Source organism: Copidosoma floridanum, unplaced genomic scaffold (assembly GCF_036245765.1).
Source record: "Copidosoma floridanum isolate Cflo_tuat_1 unplaced genomic scaffold, Cflo_Japanese_pri ptg000006l, whole genome shotgun sequence".
Taxonomy (NCBI): Eukaryota; Metazoa; Arthropoda; class Insecta; order Hymenoptera; family Encyrtidae; genus Copidosoma; species Copidosoma floridanum.
Window position 1 is genome coordinate 9,589,173 of NW_028321883.1, and position 22,057 is coordinate 9,611,229.

General features: G+C 32.7%; 1 protein-coding gene across 1 annotated transcript in view; it reads right to left on the bottom strand.

Moving 5' to 3' along the window:
* Positions 1-22,057, bottom strand: part of Abl (tyrosine-protein kinase Abl) — a 451,059-nt gene that overhangs the window by 104,294 nt on the left and 324,708 nt on the right. The window contains 2 exon segments of the mRNA XM_089598684.1: positions 20,490-20,608; positions 20,611-20,679. Coding sequence (XP_089454810.1) covers positions 20,490-20,608; positions 20,611-20,679 — 188 coding nt within the window.

The window sequence follows — 22,057 nt, forward strand, 5'->3', positions numbered from 1 at the left end:
TGATGGACACCACCCAAGACATTTCTTAAGTAGACTAACTTAGCATATTGTAAGGTACGCCCTTGTAACCGGATCAGAAATTGGCAGTACAGTCGATATTGAAACAAAAAAAGTATTTCTAAGCTTTCATGCAGCCACTATATGTGGCACAGCACATTTTTTTAACAAGGGAATTACTTTATTAACACATAAAAATATCGATTTAAAAGTGTGTGTTGGTCTAGGATATAATAGAGCTAGTGTTATGAGTGGTGTACAAAAACGTATTGAAAATATTCAACCTAACGCCGAATATGTGCACTGTGCCAGTCACAACTTAAATTTATTGATAAATAATGCTGTTCACGGTTGCGTGGAAATCAAGCAGTAGACAGTGAGTGCTTGGATACCCAAGTAAGAAGTTATACTTTTATAAAATTATACCGCAGATATTGTAATTAGAAGTTTTAATATACTTTCTATGAAACGATATTATGTACTAAAGTGGTGAAATTATCGTTGGAATAAGTATACCTACGTTAGTTGGGTACAGTTTCGATAAATAATATTATATTGATTTACTGAAAAATCATAAACAATATATTATGGCATGATACAATGTAAACAATATGTAGATAGTCCAGTAGAAAACTGTGCAGTTGCACCAAATTTTTGATGATTTCTTAACAACTTCCTACCGCCTACGCTGATTACATCTGTAACGTCACGCTTACGTCTGTCACATACGCTCACACAGTTATTCCTTCCCTATACTTAATACGGAAAATGTAATTGTATCTAAAAAATTAGGACCAACTATCCTGTAGTACTGCTTTCTTCAAGAGCATAGTATTATATGCCAGTGAATGTTCTTTCAGGACGTTCATCACACATAGGTTTTTTTGACAGAGATTATTGAAACATCATAAGTATACTTAAAATAGCATAAAAAATACACAAAAAAAATTTCAGATCGTTCAACTGTACCCTTTTTCACATGTTTAATTTAAAAAAATTGCAATTTGACTTGTAACCTTACAGAAAAATCTCTTAAAATTGCATTTATAAGATCTGTATAAATCTCCTAATTTTTGTTTTGTTACCGTCAGGGGTATTATTTTAATAATTATTATATATTTAAATAACTATTTTCTTTAAATTCGATCGTTTAACATAAATTTGAATTTTGAACTTTCGCGCGCAGCACCGACTTCCAACTAGTACTTAATAGTACCACCTATCGCTCGCCAGGTGGCGACCAAAATCGCAAGTAAGAAAGCGAAGTTAGGTATATAAGAAGGACTGTGCGACGACTGATTGTATCGATCCGAGTTATGCAAATATGTGTAATGCATACCTCTTAAGCCACTCAATTACTTAAAGTACATATTCAATAAAAATCACTGTACCAATACAAAACACTTGTCTACACCCTTTTTTTTTTCTTTCCTCTCAAAAAAAAAAAATAACAACAACAAACGCCCACCGGTCAACCTGGCGACCAACCCATCGAGGCCTCTACGCATCACTGCTCAAACGCCACATCTCTCCGATGAGTCAGATTCCGAGGAATCAAACGGAGCCACTACACCAACAACATTGGACATAGTACCACCATCGTTGTTTAACCTAAAGGGAAGGCTTGAGACACTTGAGAGTGACTCCGATCTCTTCCAACTACACCCCCCTTGTTCAAAGTCGCCCACCCCCAAAGGCCACTTTTAACAGTTAATATGAAAGATTAATTTTAGGTTAACCTGTTTTATTTTCAAATAGAATTTTTTTTTTTTTTTTTTTTAATAACATAAAAAAGAAGGGGTTAAGTATGCATAAAAACGTGTATGTAAGTACATCGATGTAAGAAAAATAATTGCCAGCGTTGCTGCATGTATTTGCGCTCCTCCCACCTTTTTGAACTTTGAGCTAAACTTTTCTCCTACTATATGATAAGTGTTCTTAATTCAAAAAATCACCTCAATCTTAAAGGAAAAATTGTGAAAGAAGAAAAAAGTATGTGTGTAAGGGAGAAGGAAGATGCACCAACTCGCGATGCGTCTCTAACGAACCGAGGGTCGGGTCGTCAAGTCGATTCCTTAATTTTTGAAACCTCCAACTATTAGCCAGTTTTTAGGAGCGTACCTATGCAGGCTTACTACATAGCGTAGCCAGTATGGTACAAGACATCAGAGAGAGCAGAGCATAGAGATCAGAATTCGAGAATTATAGGAAAAGCGACAGGTGAATCAGGAGAACAGCAGAGAGAGAGAGAGAGAGATTAGTGATCAAGATAAATGTAAAACAAAATAAAGGAAGAGATAGAATAGAAAAGGAGAGTATCCAGCTAGACGACAGGACAGCTGCCATGAAGAGAATCACCAGAAGCTAGCTGTGAAACCGAGCCTCCACCGAGACTAGGACGAGCTCCAGGTAGTGCAGCGTGATCGTGAGAATATAGCAAAGGTTGCAAAGGTAGGTGAACTGTGCATAGTACACTAGAGTCAGGTACAGGGATAGAGATATCTGGGCGATCTGAGTGAACGTTAGTGTATGTGGGGATAAGGTGAGTGTTAAAAAGCATGAGTGTGAGCGAGATTGTTTGGGTTAGTGACGCGCATGAGGACGGTGACCGTTACGAGGTGTGCATGACATGGTACGTCTGGGTGTGTACGTATGTATGGTATACGTAAGGTAGGTGCGAGCCTACAACAGCCGGAGCCAAGTAGAAGGTCGACAGCAAGGACGACGAGAACACATACGTCGACAGGTATAGTGACCTTGAATGCACCGTGTATTAATGCTAATATTTATAGAGGTGAGAGGACGAGATGAGTAGAATATTGAGAGTGTGTAAGTTAGTAAACAAATAGCGCAAGCGGGTTGTAAAGTTTATAGCAACGATTGTGTTTATTCGTCATGAGACGCGAGGGAGAGGTTTAAGTTCTAGTTATTGCCGCATGATGCTTCTATACATTGTAGAATTGCGCTAAATTTTCGCAGTTTTCTTTTGAACACGTAAATTGGTAGAGGTTTTAGTTTTAGTGTAAGGACTCTTCAGCGCTAGTAGTTGCGTCTCATAGCGAATTAGTAATTAGTGCCTCTTTCGACCAATTTTTTTTTTTGAAGTGAAAACTTCTTATGGCGCGTTGGGCACTTTTGTGGGTGAGCATTTTCAGCCGTTCTCGCGACAGACGAGATTTTACACAGATATACTACGCGTGTATTCTTATAATATATGTGTATACTGTACGCGCTCTTTGTATGGGCATTCGTTCGTGCTCTCGCGACAGACGAGATTACATACCTATATGTATACTCAGAGTGTATAGGTATGCGAGAGCGCTGCATGCTATACGCAGCAGCGTTGATCTGAGCATTATTCCACACTCACAGTTCATGCTTGATCGCATATAGCGCCGCTGCCTGGATCTCACCGCGAACTACTTGGCGCGAGAATTCAAATTCAAAATCGTATGATTTTTTCAGCAGACACTAGGCGCTAAAATTCAAATTTGAAATAAATCTTTGTATGTATTGGCTAATTAATGCTTAAAAATATTGAATAATGTTGTATGATTATAGAGATCAAGAGGTCGTCTATAAGAGAGAAAAAAGGTGTTTCGTCTCGAGAGCACGCCAGGACTCATCAGTAAGGCTGATGACGTTCTCCCTGCCTTAGACACAGAAGAGGTGTGGGCTTAGAGTGACTCGATCGCGCTTATATATGAATCGTGCGAGAATTTCGCCGCTTGACGGGAGCGAATATCAGGGGCTTGGCCACCTGGCGAGTAGAGCCTGAAGTGCGAGAGATGTGAGACGCCACATGATTACATACATAAATAGTATACCAAGAATTCTTTCGAATTTGAATTTCTGCGCCTACTGTCTGTTGAAAAAATCATTTGATTTTAAATTCAAATTCTCACGCGAAGTAGTTCTCGGTGGGATCCAGTCAGCGGCGCTATGTGCGATCAAGCATGAACTGTGAGCGTGGAATAATGCTCAGACCAACGCTGATACGCAGTCTTTGCATGGGCATTCGTTCGTGCCCTCACGACAGACGAGATTGAGAGTTTTTTATCTTTCTTTTTTTATGTACAATTTCTCATGTCGCGAGCGCACCTAAAAATGCTCACCCAAAAAAGTGCCTAACGCTCCATAAGTTCAAGTTTTCACTTCTGCCTGCACTCCCGGAGTGCTACTTGTACTTGGTTTTTCTTTCAGGAGTGTTTGGCGTTCAAAAGCCGGAAACCTGTGGCAGACCTCCTGAAGTAGAGATATCTAGTATGTAGGAAAGAGGTAAGTGATGTACGAGAGAGTTTTGTGACTGGATATCAGGATAGCTCTTTATCGACTGAAACATCTTTCGTCACAACTGATTTTATAATTTATTTAAATTTAAAATATCACTGATATTAATTGTGATAATCATAAAAGTCCACGTGAGCGGTAGGCGTGCGATGCATTTTTCAATTTGATGATAAAATGGTTTTTCGTGTTCTATTCTTAAATTATGCTCTAAATTAATAAATATCCCTAGTACAAGGTATGACGTAATTCCGGTAGTAATTACGCAGTTTGTTATTTCTGAAATTCTTAATAAAAGAGTATGTGTAAGGCTATGTGGTATTCCATGTAGGCAATTGATGCGGAAACTATATGTACAATACAACATGGCATTACACATGTCATTACACATGCCATTATACGTGGCATTACAAATAAATTTACAGTGATAAGAATAAAAAAAACACGTCTAAAGAAATCGATTGATACTGGATAAAGTTTTCATTAGCAATCGTACTTGCGTATGCATACAGTTATTATTATTGAAAAAAGGTGTCATATGGGTGACACGATCCTGATCGTTGATCTAGATGATAAATATTTACTGTGAAACAATATTTAAGAAAGTAAGAACAATGAGCGTCAATATCATTTGTGGCATCTTTATAACATGTAGACTAATACATTATACTAACAGCTTACCATGAAAAATGCTGCCATAAATACTTAAGAGTTGTAGAAAATATTTAAATTGTTATTTATAAAAAAAAATTTTAAAAATCAGACGCAAACATAAAAAAGGCAGAAATTGTTTTTAATATATAATCTTTTATATGTATATCAATAAGTTTTAAACAATGATAAAAGATTGTAATGAATTTAAAACATAATTTATATGTTAGGCTGTGTAACATTAATTCGGATTTCTATCTATTATGATATTGAATTTCAATCTGCTGTACACTTTGCAAAAAGCTTTAAATAAATAAAAATTGTTTTTGTTGAAAAAACTATTTACAAATACGAGAAACCTCACCAACCTCCCTATTTTGTGTTAAAGTACAGATAACAACATGTAGTATTACTGTTATGCCCTCTAAACGATGAGATTAGGAAATATCTTCCTTCTCTACGTATTATGAAAAATGTACACCTATAAAGACTCGTTCGTACAACTATTACTTATGGGTAAGTATATAACGAATACTGAAAGTGTTTTAGCAATTGCAATGCATAAACATGAACAATCAAGTATAGAATCTAACGAAAACTTTATTCAGTATCATTTGATTTCTTCACACGTGTTTTTTTATAATAATCACTGTAAATTTTTTTGTTATGCTATGTGTAATGCCATGTTGTATTATACATATAGTTCCTCTACCGATTGCCTGCATGGAATATCACATGGCTTTACACATACTTTTCCATTGAGAATTTCAGAAATAACGATCTGCGTGATTACTACCGAAATTACGTCATACCACGTACTAGGGTATAAATAGCGTACGAATACACTTTTCTATCATCAATAAATTTAGTACAGTAATTATATAAGTCGCAGACAAAAGTTTAAAACAGATCAGACCAACATTATGTACAGAATTAATAGTAACAACTATTGATAAACGTACGTAGGGAAGACAAAAAAAGCAATTAAAGTAATAAAGCATAAAAATACTTAATTAAAAGATCCTGTAGTAATTTCACATTGTTAACATTTTTATCGGAATTGAAAATTTGATAACTTTTTAATTTACGACGTTGAAAATGATTTTTTTGAGAGACTAAGTTTCAAAATACTACTTGTTAACTCCGCTAACAATCTTACTAATATATACACTAGTGGGGCTCACGCCCCCCTGTGCGCTGTGCGCGCCAGCCCCCCACTCACAGATTGAGTAGATAATTTAACGACATTACTCGTGTATTTATCAATGCAGGCTGAAAATTAGTTCACAACAGCGGAATACGTGACTCGCAAAGGAGTTGATAAAACATATGATAACATGAATATTAATTTTCCAATAGTATTTTTAAATAATATGAGAGAGGGTCTTCCACCACGCGAATTAAAATTAAAAATAAATTATATAGTAGTGTTAATAAGAACTGTAAGTATATCAGACGGTCTCTGTAAAGGTACAAGATTAAAAATAACAAAATTATTTAAGTATAATATAGAAGCAGAAATAATAACGGGAGAAAAAAAAAGCAAAGTTTATATTCCTAGAATAACATTGAATACGGGCACCTTATTATCATTACCTTTTGTCTTCTTAAGAAAGCAGTTTCCCTTTGCATTAGCATATTTCATCCTCATTAACAAATCACAAGGACAGAGTTTTGATTCCTTAGGATTGTATATTAAAAAACCTTTATTCTTTTACGGACAATTATACGTTGCTTGATTAAGATGCAAGAATCCAAAAAGAATTTTTATTCCAATTGAATCCGAGAATAAACCAGAAATTAAAAATATTGTTTAGCAAGAAATTTTTCAGTAATTCAAAAGAAAGGTAACTTTGAAGATGGTATCATTTAAACAGACGTATGTTAATTCTTAAAAACCATCAAAAACAAATAAATGAAAAATGTGGAAAGAGTTTTAAAAGAACAGATGGGTTAAAACGACACATCAAATGTCACAACATTAAGCGAACAGAATGAATTGTTGTTTCAAAAGCTTAATTGTGTTTGTCTATTTAATCATACCTCCTTCCGAATTCTGTCCTTTTGTCAATAAAGTCCTTAGGTAGTCAAAAATTTTATATTTGGGTAAAGTTAACATGGACCAGAAAGAGACTTAAAATGTAAAAGTTCAATCAAGTTAAACAAATAATGGTACTTCAGAGACATGTAGTGAGTAAGGGGAAGCGAATAGACAGAGGGAGACCTATGATCAGTGACTTAAAAAACCCTAAAAACGAGGTATGACTTGGGTACTAAATTACGTATATTTTTTAACATTTATAATGTTAAAACATTCGATCAACAAGTATTTTTCAGGGGGAAGGTGGACGGGGAGCGAGGGAGCTGAGGGGGAGCAGGGGGAGCTCACTCAAATATAATTTGATTGAACATGACGTTAAAACAAACAAATAACTACGTAAATCGAGGGGGAGCTGAGAGGGAGCGGGGGGGACTGAGACTCTCTTTCTTCAACACAACTATATATGTATACTTGTGGAGCTAACGCCCCCCTGCGCGCTCCGCACGCCAGCCTCCCACTAACAACTTGAGTAGATAATTTAACGACAGTACTTGTGTATTTATCAATGCAGGCTGAAAATTAGTTCACAACAGCAGACTACGTGACTTACAAAGGAGTTGATAAAACATATAATTAACTTAACATAATTTAATTAACATAAATGTAAATTTTCCAATAGTATTTTAAAATAATATTAAAGACGGTCTTCCATTACAGGAATTAAAATTAAAAATAAATGCTATAATAAGTAGTGTTAATAAAAACTTTAAGTATATCAGACGGTCTCTGTAGAGGCACAAGATTGAAAATAACGAAGTTATTTAAGTATAATATAGAAGCAGAAATAATCATGGGAGAAAAAAAGCAAAGTCTATATTCCTAGAATAACATTGAATACTGGCACTTTATTATCATTACCTTATGTCTGCTATAGAAAACAGTTTCCCTTTGTTTTAGTATGTTATATATCTATTGAAAAATCAGAAAAACAGAGTTATGATTCTTTAGGATTGTATATTACAAAACCTTTATTCTCTTACGGACAATTATACGTTAATTTATTAAGATGTAAGAATCCAAAAAGAATTTTTATTCAAATTACATCAAAGAATAAATCAGTAATTAAAAATATTGTTTAGCTAGAAATTTTTCAGTAATTCAAAAATATGTAACTTTGAAGATCGTCACATTCAAACAGACGTATTTTAATTCATAAAAACTGTGAAAAACAAATATGTGAAAAATTTGGAAAGGGTTTTTAAAGAACAGATGGGTTAAAATGACACATAAAATGTCACAACATTAAGCTAACAGAATGAATTATTGTTTTAAAAGCTTAATTGTGTTTGTCTGTTTAATTATACCTCCTTCTAAATTCTGTCTTTTACTTAATAAAGTCCTCAAGTAATCAAGAATTTCATATTTGGGTAAAGTAGACATGGACCAGAAAGGAATTTGAAATGTAAAAGTTCAATCAAGTTAAATAAATAATGGTACTTCAAAGACACATAGTGAGTAAGGGCAAGCGAATAGACAGAGGGAGACCTATGATCAGTAACTTAAAAAAACCCTATAAACAAGGTACGACTTAGGTACTAAATTGCGTATATTTTTTAACATTTATGATGGTAAAACATTAGATAAATAAGTATTTAATTGGGGGGGGAGGTGGAGGGGGAGCGAGGGGGAGCTCACTCAAATGTAATTTGATTAAAAATGACGTTAAAACAAGCAAATAACTACGTAAATCAAGGGAGAGCTAAGGGGTAGCTGAGGGGGAGCGGGGAGGAGCAGGGGGGCTGAGACTGACTTTCGTGAATACAACTATATAATATAGAGAGATATAAAGCAAACTTGCTAAGACCGTTGTTATCGCTAACCGCAAAAACTGCTAAACCAATTTTGCTGAAATTTGGCATACCGATTCTTGACACTTCCTAGATGGTTTAAGTATAGTTTTTATCTTGAAAAATTTAATAACGATAGCAATAAAAATACTCAAAAATTTGGGAAATTACGCCAGCTATTCACGTTAGTTCAGTATGATACGCTAGGTAGCGTCGACATAAAATCGGAGCTACCTGCAACAGAATTGAATAAATGTGGTTATAAAAGGCCAGAGCGTCTTGGAAATTACTGCAATTCTCTACCGGCAGTGCCTCGAGCTGCATCGAGAAAGTAGATGGTAGTCGTGCAGCTGGGTATCCCGGTTACCGACGACACTCTTCTTCAAAAATCAAGTGACCTAGGTCTACTTCCACCTTGAATCTCCAGGATTAACGAGTGCCAGTAATTAATAATTTATTCTAAACGATAACGTCTCCAGCGGAATACCAGGAGAATATCTAGCCAGAGCACAACCTGATCTAACACTTCAAAGTTATGTGGCCGCTCCACAATCCGGCCTGGTGCCGTCAGAGAATTTTCTACATCAGATGCAAGCTAGGGAAGACATCCCTGAAGAGTACGGGTAGCCACAACGGCTTCCTTCTTAGTGATTATCCCAACGGCATACCTACAGAGAAGGTATTCTCCGGGCTCACTTTCCCAACTAGTAATGAGCGGTTAGTTATCCGGGGAACGACCCGAAGACGAGATATTCTTTGGTCAACAGCGTCCCTCTCTCTATTACGGTCTCCGTACACAGAGACTTTGAGGGTAAGAGTCAAGCTACCCACAGCTGGCTCTTCATCATTCTCTTCATCATATCCTGAGGTATCAGAGCAGTTACAATTGCTGTAAACTTCAGTCAAGAGTTTACTTCAGAAGCTCACCGGTCTTTTTTAGGGCCATCGGACGTCGAACTACCTTGCCAACAAATATATTAAAACTTAACAAAGTTGATGAAAAACATTCTTTAGGGCTCACAAAAGTCTCAACTATAAAAAAAGTCGTAAGAGGGCGAATTAAAAGAAAAACGTTATATGCATCTGATGAATACAATTTTAGGCGTTAAGAAATTGACGCAGAACATTTATTGAGATTGAAGAAGCAGCGTCAAAACCGACAAGTAAAGAATTTATTAAGTGAGAGATAAGCTTTTCATTATAACCCTCACAGTAATCTCTTAAATGTTCCAGATTTTTAAGTAGGTAGAATATGTATTGGTATTTTTATGGCGATAAAAAATGTAGAGATGAAGCTCCAGGAATTTGTTGCTCTGATATTAAAGTTGTGAGATCAAAGGAAGACAAATTTTTTTTTAAGTATATTTTTTGGGAGTTTTAAATCTTAAAAGCTTTAAAAAATAGCTGTTTTTGTAAATTATGCTGGAGAAACTGCAAATTAACGGCCTCTTATGGCCAACGATTATTTTATGGCATAAGGAACTTACGGTACTTTTTAGCATAATTTTATATTTTTTAATTTTTACAGCTTATTATTTCACAAAACAAACTGTATGGATTCCCTCCAAATATGTTTTTAGTAAGAAGATTTTTGGTCTGAGAAGTGTCAAGAGTAAATGTCAAATTTCTAACTGAAAACGTTTCACATTACATGTCAACATACTACGGTGTTCAATTTAGTAAGTCTTGGGCGAAGCCGAGACGGGGGGCTACTAGTACTTTATAAAATAAAAAAGAACATAGCAAGTTACCTTACACTGTTTAAAACAATTAGTGTCTCACTGAACCAGTGAAACTGTCATTTACCATAGGCTTCTCTGTATTATTTATTTTTATTTTGAGTTACCGAGTTTTCTTTACAATGTGAACTGTGTACACGGGTTACTAGCTGGTACCCACGGTTTTACCAACTGTTTAAATGGGATTTTGTTTAAGATTAGTCCAACAATATGATTAAAAACTTACACTACGTATTTAAGTCATGTATAATCAATATGTATTAGTAGAACCTTCTCTAAACAATATTATTTCGTCTTGTCTATACAAAGTGACATGTTTAAGTTGCAAAAGCCTATTTATTTTATAGTTTTCATGAAGTGTATTCCATGTTAAAATTCAACGAAAAACACGAAAAACATAACCAATTTAATATTTGGACAATATTCGTGAAAATAATTTCATTATTTTTTTAACTAGGATTCTCACATTATTTTTATTAATTCCTTCGAAAAGAGCATCCTCAAATTACTCTTAAGCGGCATTTCTGCTATGGTATTATTGCTTACTTAACTTACAGTAGGCTTAAACATGTCACTTTGTCTATATACTTATTAAGCACGCGGTGGCTCGGTCAAATAGTTTGTGGGACGGCACGCGGGAGACTGCAGGTTCGTTTCCCGACCAGTGCGACTCTCCCAAGCAAGTACCTCTGTGAATTTTCACATGTGCTTTTTCACCACGCAATGCTCCTCATGAAGGGATAGGAGACCTTCTCGCAGCAAAAATTGCCTACCACATAGATCCTTCGCTTTCGAGGTGGTCTATGTGACATCATCAACGTACCAACGAAGTATAACTGTATCAATGCCTACCACATAGATCCTTCGCTCTCGAGGTGGTCTGTGTGACATCATCAACGTACCAATGGAACTACAACTGTGTAAATGTGAGAATGTAACCAATAATGTAACATGTAAACCATTTACTTGTAATATGTAACAAATATAATGTAAAAATGTGCCTTATGGTACCAAGACTATATGTTCTCGTTTACAATAAAGCCTAAAAATAAATACACTACGTTAGTAGGTATTTATTTAATACATATATATATACTTATCATCGAGAAAGAAGAAGTTGGAATAAGAAGAAACTTGTACGTGTGGGTGCTTTATTGTATGCATAGGTCTGGCTCGGTTGAGAGTTCTACAAGGATCGAAGTCGTTTGTAAGCGGTTACACGTCACTCCGCTTGACTAGTATAAGGGTGGATGGGGGTCATCCCCTACATAGTGAAGCGCTACAGACGTATAGCACTGCATAGAGAGGGTTAAAGAGAGAGTGACAGATCCAATTGCTCTGTACTGATTGACTCCATCATATTTTAGACTTGTGTAGCGGTTAGACAAAAAGTATAGCATGATTTATACGCTAAATAAAGTCTTTTTTTTAATATAAGATTTTTTTAGTAAGTAAAACTCAAAGTACATTTAATCGTAGATTTTCTTCAATATTAATTTAGATATTTTTAATGTAAATTAAAAACTTTTTATTTTTTTTTTTTTATTACAAATATTAATTAAATGTTAAGCTTGAATTTTTACTATGTAGGATCGATTCAATGTATTAAATAATGTCAACGTGCTGTATCTAAAATATTACCTGTGCGTATAGTGTGCTATAGATGCAAAAAAATTCACTTCACTCGATACAAATCGAATGCCACAAATCTGATTTTACAAACAATAATGAATAAAATTGTTAATGGACAACTCTTATCACTTATAAATAAATACAGAGGATTTGCCTTACGGATAATGTGGAAAAATAGAAATCACATCTTTATTCAACAAAAATGTATTTATTGAAAAAAGAAACATAAATTGTGGGGAGGCTATGAGATGCCTCTCAAAATGAAGCAAACAAGCTGTGAAAGATTGCTCAAAATGCTGTGGGGGAGCGTGACCAAAATTGTATTGGGTTTAAATATTGCAGTAATTGAACAAATTTCATCTTATTTTGTGGGGTGCGATGTAGGGGCTGCTAGAGGTATGAGGGCTGTGGAGTTCATTGCTCGACTCATACGAATAACTATCGAATACTTTGCGCTTCTTTAATTGGAATGAATTCTTGTTTTAGTATTTTTTCATAATCTTTTTGTATGTTTTTGTGCAATAAAGTGGCCTTATAGAGAAGCATTTAGTATCAACGAAATGTTACTTTTACGTTATTAACGTAGCCTTTGGAGTATCATTTGCCCAACCTAAGACTTAACTCTCAACGAACCTTGCACGAATAAACTTTATTTAACTTCAGTTTAAAGTATCAATTATTACATCAATAATTTGACAAAAAGTAGTTCTTAATGCAGGATTATATTGCAAAACATATAATTTGGATCACATAAGGTCTAATAAAACTACGAAAATACTTTGGCTGTCGAAGCCAAGAATGTAAGATGGAGTCAGAAAAAAATCAATTATTTGTTATAAAAATTACTTATATCTTGTGATATACTGGGCTTTTCCAAATAAACTAAAGATTCAAAACTTTTCTAAGATTCAAAAAAGTAAAACTATTAAACGCAGCAAACTACATTTCACATGGCAGAGATAACTATTTAAGTAAACAAAATTCACAAACTTTACTTGAGCCACCAGATATCATCAAAATTTAATCGCCGTGTACTGCTAATCACTTGAGAACGATATAACCATATTCCGACTTAGAAGTTTTTATAAAATATTTATTGAATGCACAATTAGTCTATGATAACTTGATCTGAAGATAAATTTACAAGCATCTTTCAGGAAATACATGTCTTGCTAGTTATTAATAAAGGCAGTGACAAAAATAAATAATCAAGTATGGACTTGAGTAAACACTGTTAAAAATAAATGAGCCTGAAAAAATAAATATTTGAAAACGTATCTTATACAATAGACTCAAATTTATTAATATAAATTTCCATGTCTTTAACATTTCATGTCGTATATGAGGCATTTTGCTTCAGCAATGGTTACCTTTTCACTGAACATACTTGGTTCTTTACATGGATATCGGGTAACACACAGCACTCCGAAATGCCACAACCACTGAACATACGTATCGTCATCAAATATATTAGAAAATCTCCTTTATTTTTCACTTTTTGAGGGGCAAAATCAGCTGAATTTGTTTATGAGGGTACAACTCAAAAATATTTTTTTTTATCTTCTAGAGACCTTTAAGAACAAGGGTAAAAAATCGTGAACAAGCGATTCAGGTCTCGGCACACTGTTTTTTTTTTTTTTTTTTTTCATAAAAGATACAAAAAATCGATTTTTACTAAAATTTGATGAATTCTATTCTACCAGACTAATTAACATTAGAATATTCGTATACAAAATTGATAAAGAATCATTCCCACCATTTTCAAGGTCACTCTTTCCACTGGTGCAATTCAAATTTTCGTAGCGTCCCTTTTTTTACCATATTTTTGCAAATTAAAGTAAAAAAAAAATTTTTTTAATTTTTTTTAGTACTGGTTTTCTTGAAACGTTAACATTGTTTTACCAATAGAACAATGCGTAAATATAGTTCATGAAATTACTTGAGGTCGCTAATCATGTAGCTAAGAAATTTTGCATAATTATTGGTGAACCATGCAAATTAGGGAGTCTATATAGGCAAACTACTTATGAATTAACTTTTATAAAAAAATTTATTGAAAAATACTATTTTTACATTTAATTTTAGAAAAAATCTTACACATCTATGTTCAACTAGATTACAAATTATATGCCACACCAGTTTTAACTAATGAAGTTACATTTTTTACTCATGACAGTTCATTCCAAACGTATTTTTTTTTTTTTTTGTTGGTTTCTGAATTTTGCACAGTACCTGTGTGGGAAAAATAGTTTGGATGTCAGGGTTTTTCGGCCTCTGTAATACTTTTTTTTTTTTTTAGAAATTTTACATTTAGTGAGGAATTTTCGATTTTTTTTATTCTTTCTGGATACCATTGATCATATATAACCACAACCCATTCTCCAACTTTAAAGTCTCTACTTGATTGAAATGGTGTATTTCTATACCCTGGAGCGATTTTGTTTATGTTTTTAGAATTATGACTCACAGCCTTTACAATAAGATGATGTTCACAGCCAAATTGAAAATCACACAAGGAACACAACAAATAATAAGACGTCAGCTCTTTCTGTAAATTTCACCATAAAATTTACATCTGTTTTATCGTTCCGCCAATAGCGTCTGCGGTGCTTTTACCATGGCCAGCATCTGTGAAATTTCAAAGAAGCTCTTTCTAAATTGAATTTATTACAAAAGTATTTTAACAAATAATAACTAACTTTATTTGTATATTGAGTCATTGGATCATCCGATTGAAAACGGATCGTTTTTAAAATTAGCATTATTAAATAAATTTTTTTCAAAAACAGACTTTAATAAAGCCCACGCTGACTTTGCATCGTGCCGCAAACAGTCAGACATTACAGAAAATGATTAAAAAGTCAAATTGTTTAAATTATTTTTGTAACAATAATCTCCTGTTAGCAAAGACACTTAGTTTTTGGAAGCGCCAAAATGTGCTGCTTGGATTTTTCCATTGTACTTGCAATTATAATTCTGTGAAAAGTCTACTACTAAGTAAACCTTATTTTGTTTTAAATTATTTCTTTTATAAATTCATGCTTGTTGTTGATAACTACAAGTATAAACATGTATTATAAACTTGGGCAAAAAATTTCTTTTTTTGTGACTATTTTTACCTTATTAATCTGATTTTTTGCTCCACGCCTTTTAATTTTCTCAGAAACCCATGAAAAGTAACTTATACTCTGATCTAACACAACATTGTTATTTCTTTTTTTTATTTTGTGACCTTTATATACATCGCAGTTTCTAAACATACAACTTTAGGTATAGATTTATCGCAACAAACCGAGTTTAAAAAATCATGTATATTTTTTGTACCTACAATTTCAAGATGGAGAAGTTTATTTAACATTAACTGAAAGTTATTATGCTTTTTGCATAGGCACGTATCTCTAGATGTAATTTTTTTTCTAACGACCCAAAATAGTTTTGATTTATAAAAAAACATCGTGAAACTTTTCTTTATTCTTCAACGCAAAACTTTTTATGCAGATTACGTACAGAATCTATTAAAAATCATTTCCTCATTTTTTTTTTTATTTTGCGTGATTACATCTTGAGTGCCTGGAGCTAGCAGTGACCTTGCATCTCTTTTAGAAAAAATCGTTAATACATTGCTTGTAATTTTTCTTTTTTGAAAAATTTCAATCAGTATCAGTTATATTTGTTACTTCAAACTGACGAGTAGTGCAGGAAGAATAATTTTTTTTTATAAAATGAATTAATACAATTGTAATCATGTGTCACCTTTTTCTTATCAAAAGAATTAAGAAAGCTATAGAAAATACTTTTTTATATTTACGTCGTAAATTTAGAAGGTTTTTTTTTTAACTTTCTTATAAAACTTTTATTACGTATCACCTTTTTAGATAAGACAATTTTTTTTTTTCTAGCAATCGTTTGGACTTCTTACACTTTTTAAAACTATTATTTAACCTTTTTGATCTCTGAATTTCGATTTTTTATTCGTTTTTAACATTATCAAGTTCTCTCCTCAATCTCATCTCAATTGCGCGTGATGGTTCACTTCGTTCAAAGTTTTCAGTACACAAATTAATGGCATTAGATACTTTACCAAAAAAAATTCACCCAAAGAGTTTTATGGGCTTTTTAAACGATATATTGTCGATATTATATTATACATGATCGAAGTATTTATTACCTATGCTTTTATCCTTTCGAATCAAATTGTCAAAATTGGAACATTCGGCGACTAAACTATCATTTACTACATGTCTTTTATCATCACACTAATAATTTTATTTAATATTTCAATAAATGACCTTTCAGTATTTGTTTTTCCTAGTGAATACTTAAGTCTCAATATAATTTTTTCATCAGCTCGTTTTTTTTATCAATCATCCGTTTACTAAAAATTTGGCTCAGTTTCTCTTTAGCTTTCAATCTTTGGCTTTCTCGTCTGTTTGGTTTGAAAACGTTTCACTCACTGAATATTTACTTTTTAAAAGAATATTTGAAGTTTTCTTAATAAACAATAGAAATCGCTGGTCATATAACTTTAATTTATTGGAATGCATAAAATTTTAACTCCAATAATCTAGACCCTGTCGCTGTCAGTATATGATAGACACTGAACAGGTAAGTGCATGCTACTGTTCTGTTTATACAAAATTTTACAAAACGTTATACTGCATGAGCACAGATATTGTGTTTTTACTTAGAAAAATCTATGCAAGCAAAAGCATACTGAATTACAGGTTCATGCTTGTTTAGTGCTACATCGAGCTGTACGTAAACAAAAAATTGGACCGTAGCAGCATGTCTCTTGTAGTATGAAATTTTTATATACTTTAACGATTGTAGCGACTTGCCACTCATCAGTACTTAAAGATTTTGTATGGAGTGAGAATCGCGACAGTGTGCGACATATAATTTGTAATCTAGTTGAACATAGATGTGTAAGATTTTTCTAAAATTAAATGCAAAGATGGTATTGTTCAATAAATTTTTTGATAAACGTCAATTCATGAGTAATTTACCTATATAGACTCCCCAATTTGCATGGTTCACCAATAATTATGCGAAATTTCTTAGCTACATGAACAGCTACCACAAGTAATTTTATGAACTATATTTACGCATTGTACTATTGGTAAAATAATGTTAACGTTTCAAGAAATCCAGTAATAAGAAAAATTAAAAAAAAATTTTTTTTTACTTTAATTTGCAAAAATATGGTAAAAAAGGGGCGTTACAAAAAATTAGATTGCACCATTGAAAAGAGCCACCTTAAAAATGGTGGGAATGATGCTTTTAAAATTTTTTGTACGAATATTCTAATGTTAATTAGTCTGGTAGAATAGAATTCATTCAATCTTAGTAAAAATCGATTTTTTTTATCTTTTATAAAAAAAAAAAAAAAAATAAAAATAGTATGCCAAGATCTGAATTGCGTATTCACGATTTTACCCTTGATCTTCAAGGTCTCTAGAAGATAAAAAAAAAATTTTTTTTAGGTGCACCCTCATAAACCAATTCGGCTGATTTTTGCCCCTCGAAAAGTGAAAAATAAAAGGAGATTTCCTCGTATTAATCACACGACTCCAGAGCTTTTACACACGCTCATGGTCTAGCGTTCCAGCACTGCGCGTGTAATTCAAAATTCACATACATTCTAACAAACACTTTAGATAACGTGTATGGTACTTTGTATATTTAGTGCATCGGCCCGTCTTCATGATAAACTTTTTATGCATATTTTTAAGTAAGAAAAAAAATTTTGAAAATGCCTTTCATTTAAAAATTTGTTGTTTTAAAAATGAGACTTGGTATTTCTAATTCTTCACGTCCTACTTTCAAGGATTGTAGAACTACAAGTATATTTAAAATAGCCAGAAAAATGGAATAATGAGATATAAAGCGTTGAAGTTATCATGTAATTATGTATTCACATTATCTGTAAAACATAATTTTACGATTTCACGTAATTAATAACAAGATATATTACAAGAGAAAGAGAGATAAGCGTACGTATAAGAAAGGTGACGGATAAAAATACTGAAGGAAGACGAATACGCGTATTAAAATATTTTTAACTATTGACAGATCCTATAGCCTAATGGCCCTTTTTTCCACCGATGATATTTTTTTGTTATTTCTTTATTAAATCAAACTTATTAAGGCATAGATAAAGAATGAAGTAATACAAAAATAATTTTTGAAAAGACTAGTTCATTAAAACCGAAAAAATTGAAATAACAACTAATTGAAAGCAAGAAAATTCAGTGGTGATAGGTATTAGGCAATAAAGCAAATTTATAATAATGCCAAAATTTATAATAATCAATTGATGGCACACTCAGATATGATAAATTATATCATTAAACATGTTACACCAACACCCATCCTTACGTATTTTTTAAAATTATGATCTTAATATTTTTCGTATAAGATTTAAGGACTTTTTAAATTATTTATTATAGAATATTTTAATACACTGAGAAAAAAAAGTTATTTGTTTGAAGTTATTTTTCATGATCGATGTCAAATTTTTTTTAGCAGTGTCCAGAAATGAAAAAGGCGAAGAATTTTTTAAAACTTCAAGAGGCTTTTAAGATATAACTGATATTACACACACATACACATACTCTAGGGGAAGGGGGGGGACATAGTTTTTTATTATTCATTGTTGCCCTCAGGTTCAGACATGGATTTTTTTTACACATGTACAGTGTTTTTCAACCATTAGTGAAAACCTAAGTTATGACCAAATTAACATTAACTAACTTAACATTGCAAAAAACAAATTTTGAAATAATCGCAAACCTTAATCGATAGAAATTTTATCACAAACAATTTTGCTTCAATATTTTTTTCAATCAGACCAACAGAAAAGAAGTTATGAGCCAAAATGTTAAAAAAATTCGATGCATTTCTAAAATTTGTTACATAAAAATTGAAGTCGACACTTTTGTTGGACAAAAATATTTTTTCCAATAATTAGACTATATTTGTAAGCGATTAAAACGATTCCCTTCCAGGTGGCGGAAATTTTCTTATTCACCATTTTTACGTGCTTTAACTAAGTGACTACTAGCAAATGACTTTGACGTCTGATTAATGAATTACTTATAGTCTGTAGTTATTTATTATGATATTTTTAGTGTTATGTATGATATTCAATGTAAGATGATAAACTATCAACATTGAATTTCATAGTATTGTTTTCTTTAACTTGAATACAATGGAAGTAATTTGCATATTTTTCAGTTGAAAACTATATTATTAGCGTCACTTTCTTAATAATTTGGTTCTGTTGTGAAATAAAGTCTAGTTTAATCATCAAGACCGATTTCTTACAAAAAATACACTTGATGTTGTACAGAATTAAAACGAGAAGCTGGTTTAATAAGGCAGCACAAGTCCTTGCTCACACAGAATTTTCCAAAAAATGAGTATTATAATCTTTTGTGCCAGGAAAAACCGTGTCACAAAGTCTAAAGTTCATGTACACGATTTTTCCCTTGTTATTGAGGGTACATAGAAGAAGGAAAAATTTATTTTATTTAAATTTATTGACTCTTAAATTTATTTAATTTATTTTATTAAATTTAAATTTATTGACTCTGGAGGCCAGCACCCTGTACGTCAAAGCCATACTATCGTCCCACCTTTGCATCAGGTATGGAGGGCTTGTTATTTAAGACTTTTTAAATTTTTTCTCTTTAGGTGAGTAATAAATACAACTTTTATGCAAGTAGAAAAAAAATAAAAGGAAGAAAAGAAGTGCTATTCTTAATAATAATTTATCAAGAATCTATAAGTATGATCAACTAATACAAGAAATTAATTATTGAGCTAAAGTACGTAATTTTCCCGTAAGGCTAGAAGAAATACTGTTATTACCTACTGCCAGAACACAACGTACACTCTTTGTAACACACATGTACGAGCAAAAAAGTACAAAAAACTGATAAAACTGATTTCACTCTCCAATTGTCTTCTTATTTATCAAGTCTTGCAACAGAAGTACTCCGAAATAAGTTGCAATGATCTTGTTTTGTGAACTCTAGTATGAATTTTTTTAGGATTTCTAAGCTACACAGTTTTTTAAATGCACACTTGATCACCTAAAAATATTTATTTTCCCATCAGAAACAATTTATTGTAACTGTACTCAACCACGGTTTCATAAAAAATAAATTCAGTTGGCAATTAAGCAAAGAACCAAGTTATTTTTCTCACTATTGGAACTTTGATAGATTCGTCTATTCCCTCCAACCTCATGCACCTGCCGAATAGAAACGTTGTGGGGCAATGAAGTAATACGTTCTGTTGAGGAATATTTTTAGTCGTATGGGTACATGTTTTTAATTGTCTGTCATTGACTATAGGTCGCAGCAAGGCTGATGGTTGTGGAATAATATTTGATTCCACTGCACCTTGTCATCGTGCCCCGTGTCCCAATCTTCCCCGACACTTGACTGGGCATTCATTGCCACGATATCACGGGTCTCTCCTTAACATGTGTTCAGTCAAACATACGTATTTATATGAATTACTTGCACGCTACACACTGACTTTACTATTTACTACATTTACTACTTACTCTCTCTCTCTCTCTCTCTGTGTGTGTGTGTGTGTGTGTGTGTGTGTGTGTGTAAACTTGTATTAGAAAGCAACAAAACTATGTGTCGTTATTAAGCTACTTTCAGTCTTTTACGATCCTTTTATAAAAAAGTTTTTTTAACGACATTAAAGATATTTTTGTATTTAAAAATAAAACTTTGTTTGAATTCCCATCTTGAATAGTAGCTATTGATCTCACTTCTTTGCGATGCCAAAATTTGATGTTAATACATTATAAAGAAAGTTAAGATTTTATTACTCATAATCGAATTGGTTGAGAAATGATGCAGAAATCATTTCCTCTTTGAAAAATATTTAACGTGGTTAGGCTATACATATAAATTCCGTGCTAACAATATCCTCAAACCTGCATAAGTTTACTTTTATTGAATGGTACTTTTTTTGTGGATTTCGTGACTTTAGTAAAATAATATTTATATTCTTTATAGGGGACTGTATAAAAAATAGAAAAGTTTCATTCATACAACTAGTATTTATAACAAACGTTTTGTATTTAACAAGTAATACATTACTTTATATTTGTATGTTAGCTGTTTTTTACTACTGTGTCTTATTCAGATAAAAATCTTTCATTTGTTTGTTACAATAATCATTCAAACATATTGTACATAATGTTCCTTGTGAAAATAAGTGTGCGTTTGAGCTTTAGGGTCACCATGTTTCTTAGTAGAATTTATATACACTGGGTCTGTCCGTAAGCCACAATAGCTAAAAAAACTTGACAAGTGTATTTAATAACTGTTAATTAATTTAAAGTGACTTATTTTAACAATTTTTTATTATTCTTTAAGTGTAAAGTCAAGCTACAATACCAAACAGCAAGAAATCACTTCATCGCTAGAGTTCCAATCATTTCAGCAGGTCAAAAGTTATCATCTCAAATTTAACCAAGTTTTTGAAATAAAGAAAAAAATCAAGATTACGTTTAAACTCAGAAGATTCGAATAAACATGCTAAATCTATGTTCACACTTGCTAAAGCTCCTAAAGTAAGTACGTTTTAGAGGCACAACACGGTCATCTTTCATCTTATTGTTACGTTGAAGACGGCGTGGGAGTAATTTTTATATTTAGGCCTAAGGTTTGGCTCAATGGCCTGGGCGCATGATAGGAAGAGTTGAAGATAGAGCACTAAGGTGGGAACAGGGTGAATGATTGTAGAAAGGTTAGCTAGCTACTTGGCTATCGGCATTTACACCAACGGCACGTAACTGGCCATTTATTTAGAAATGGTAGCTTAGTTCCTTT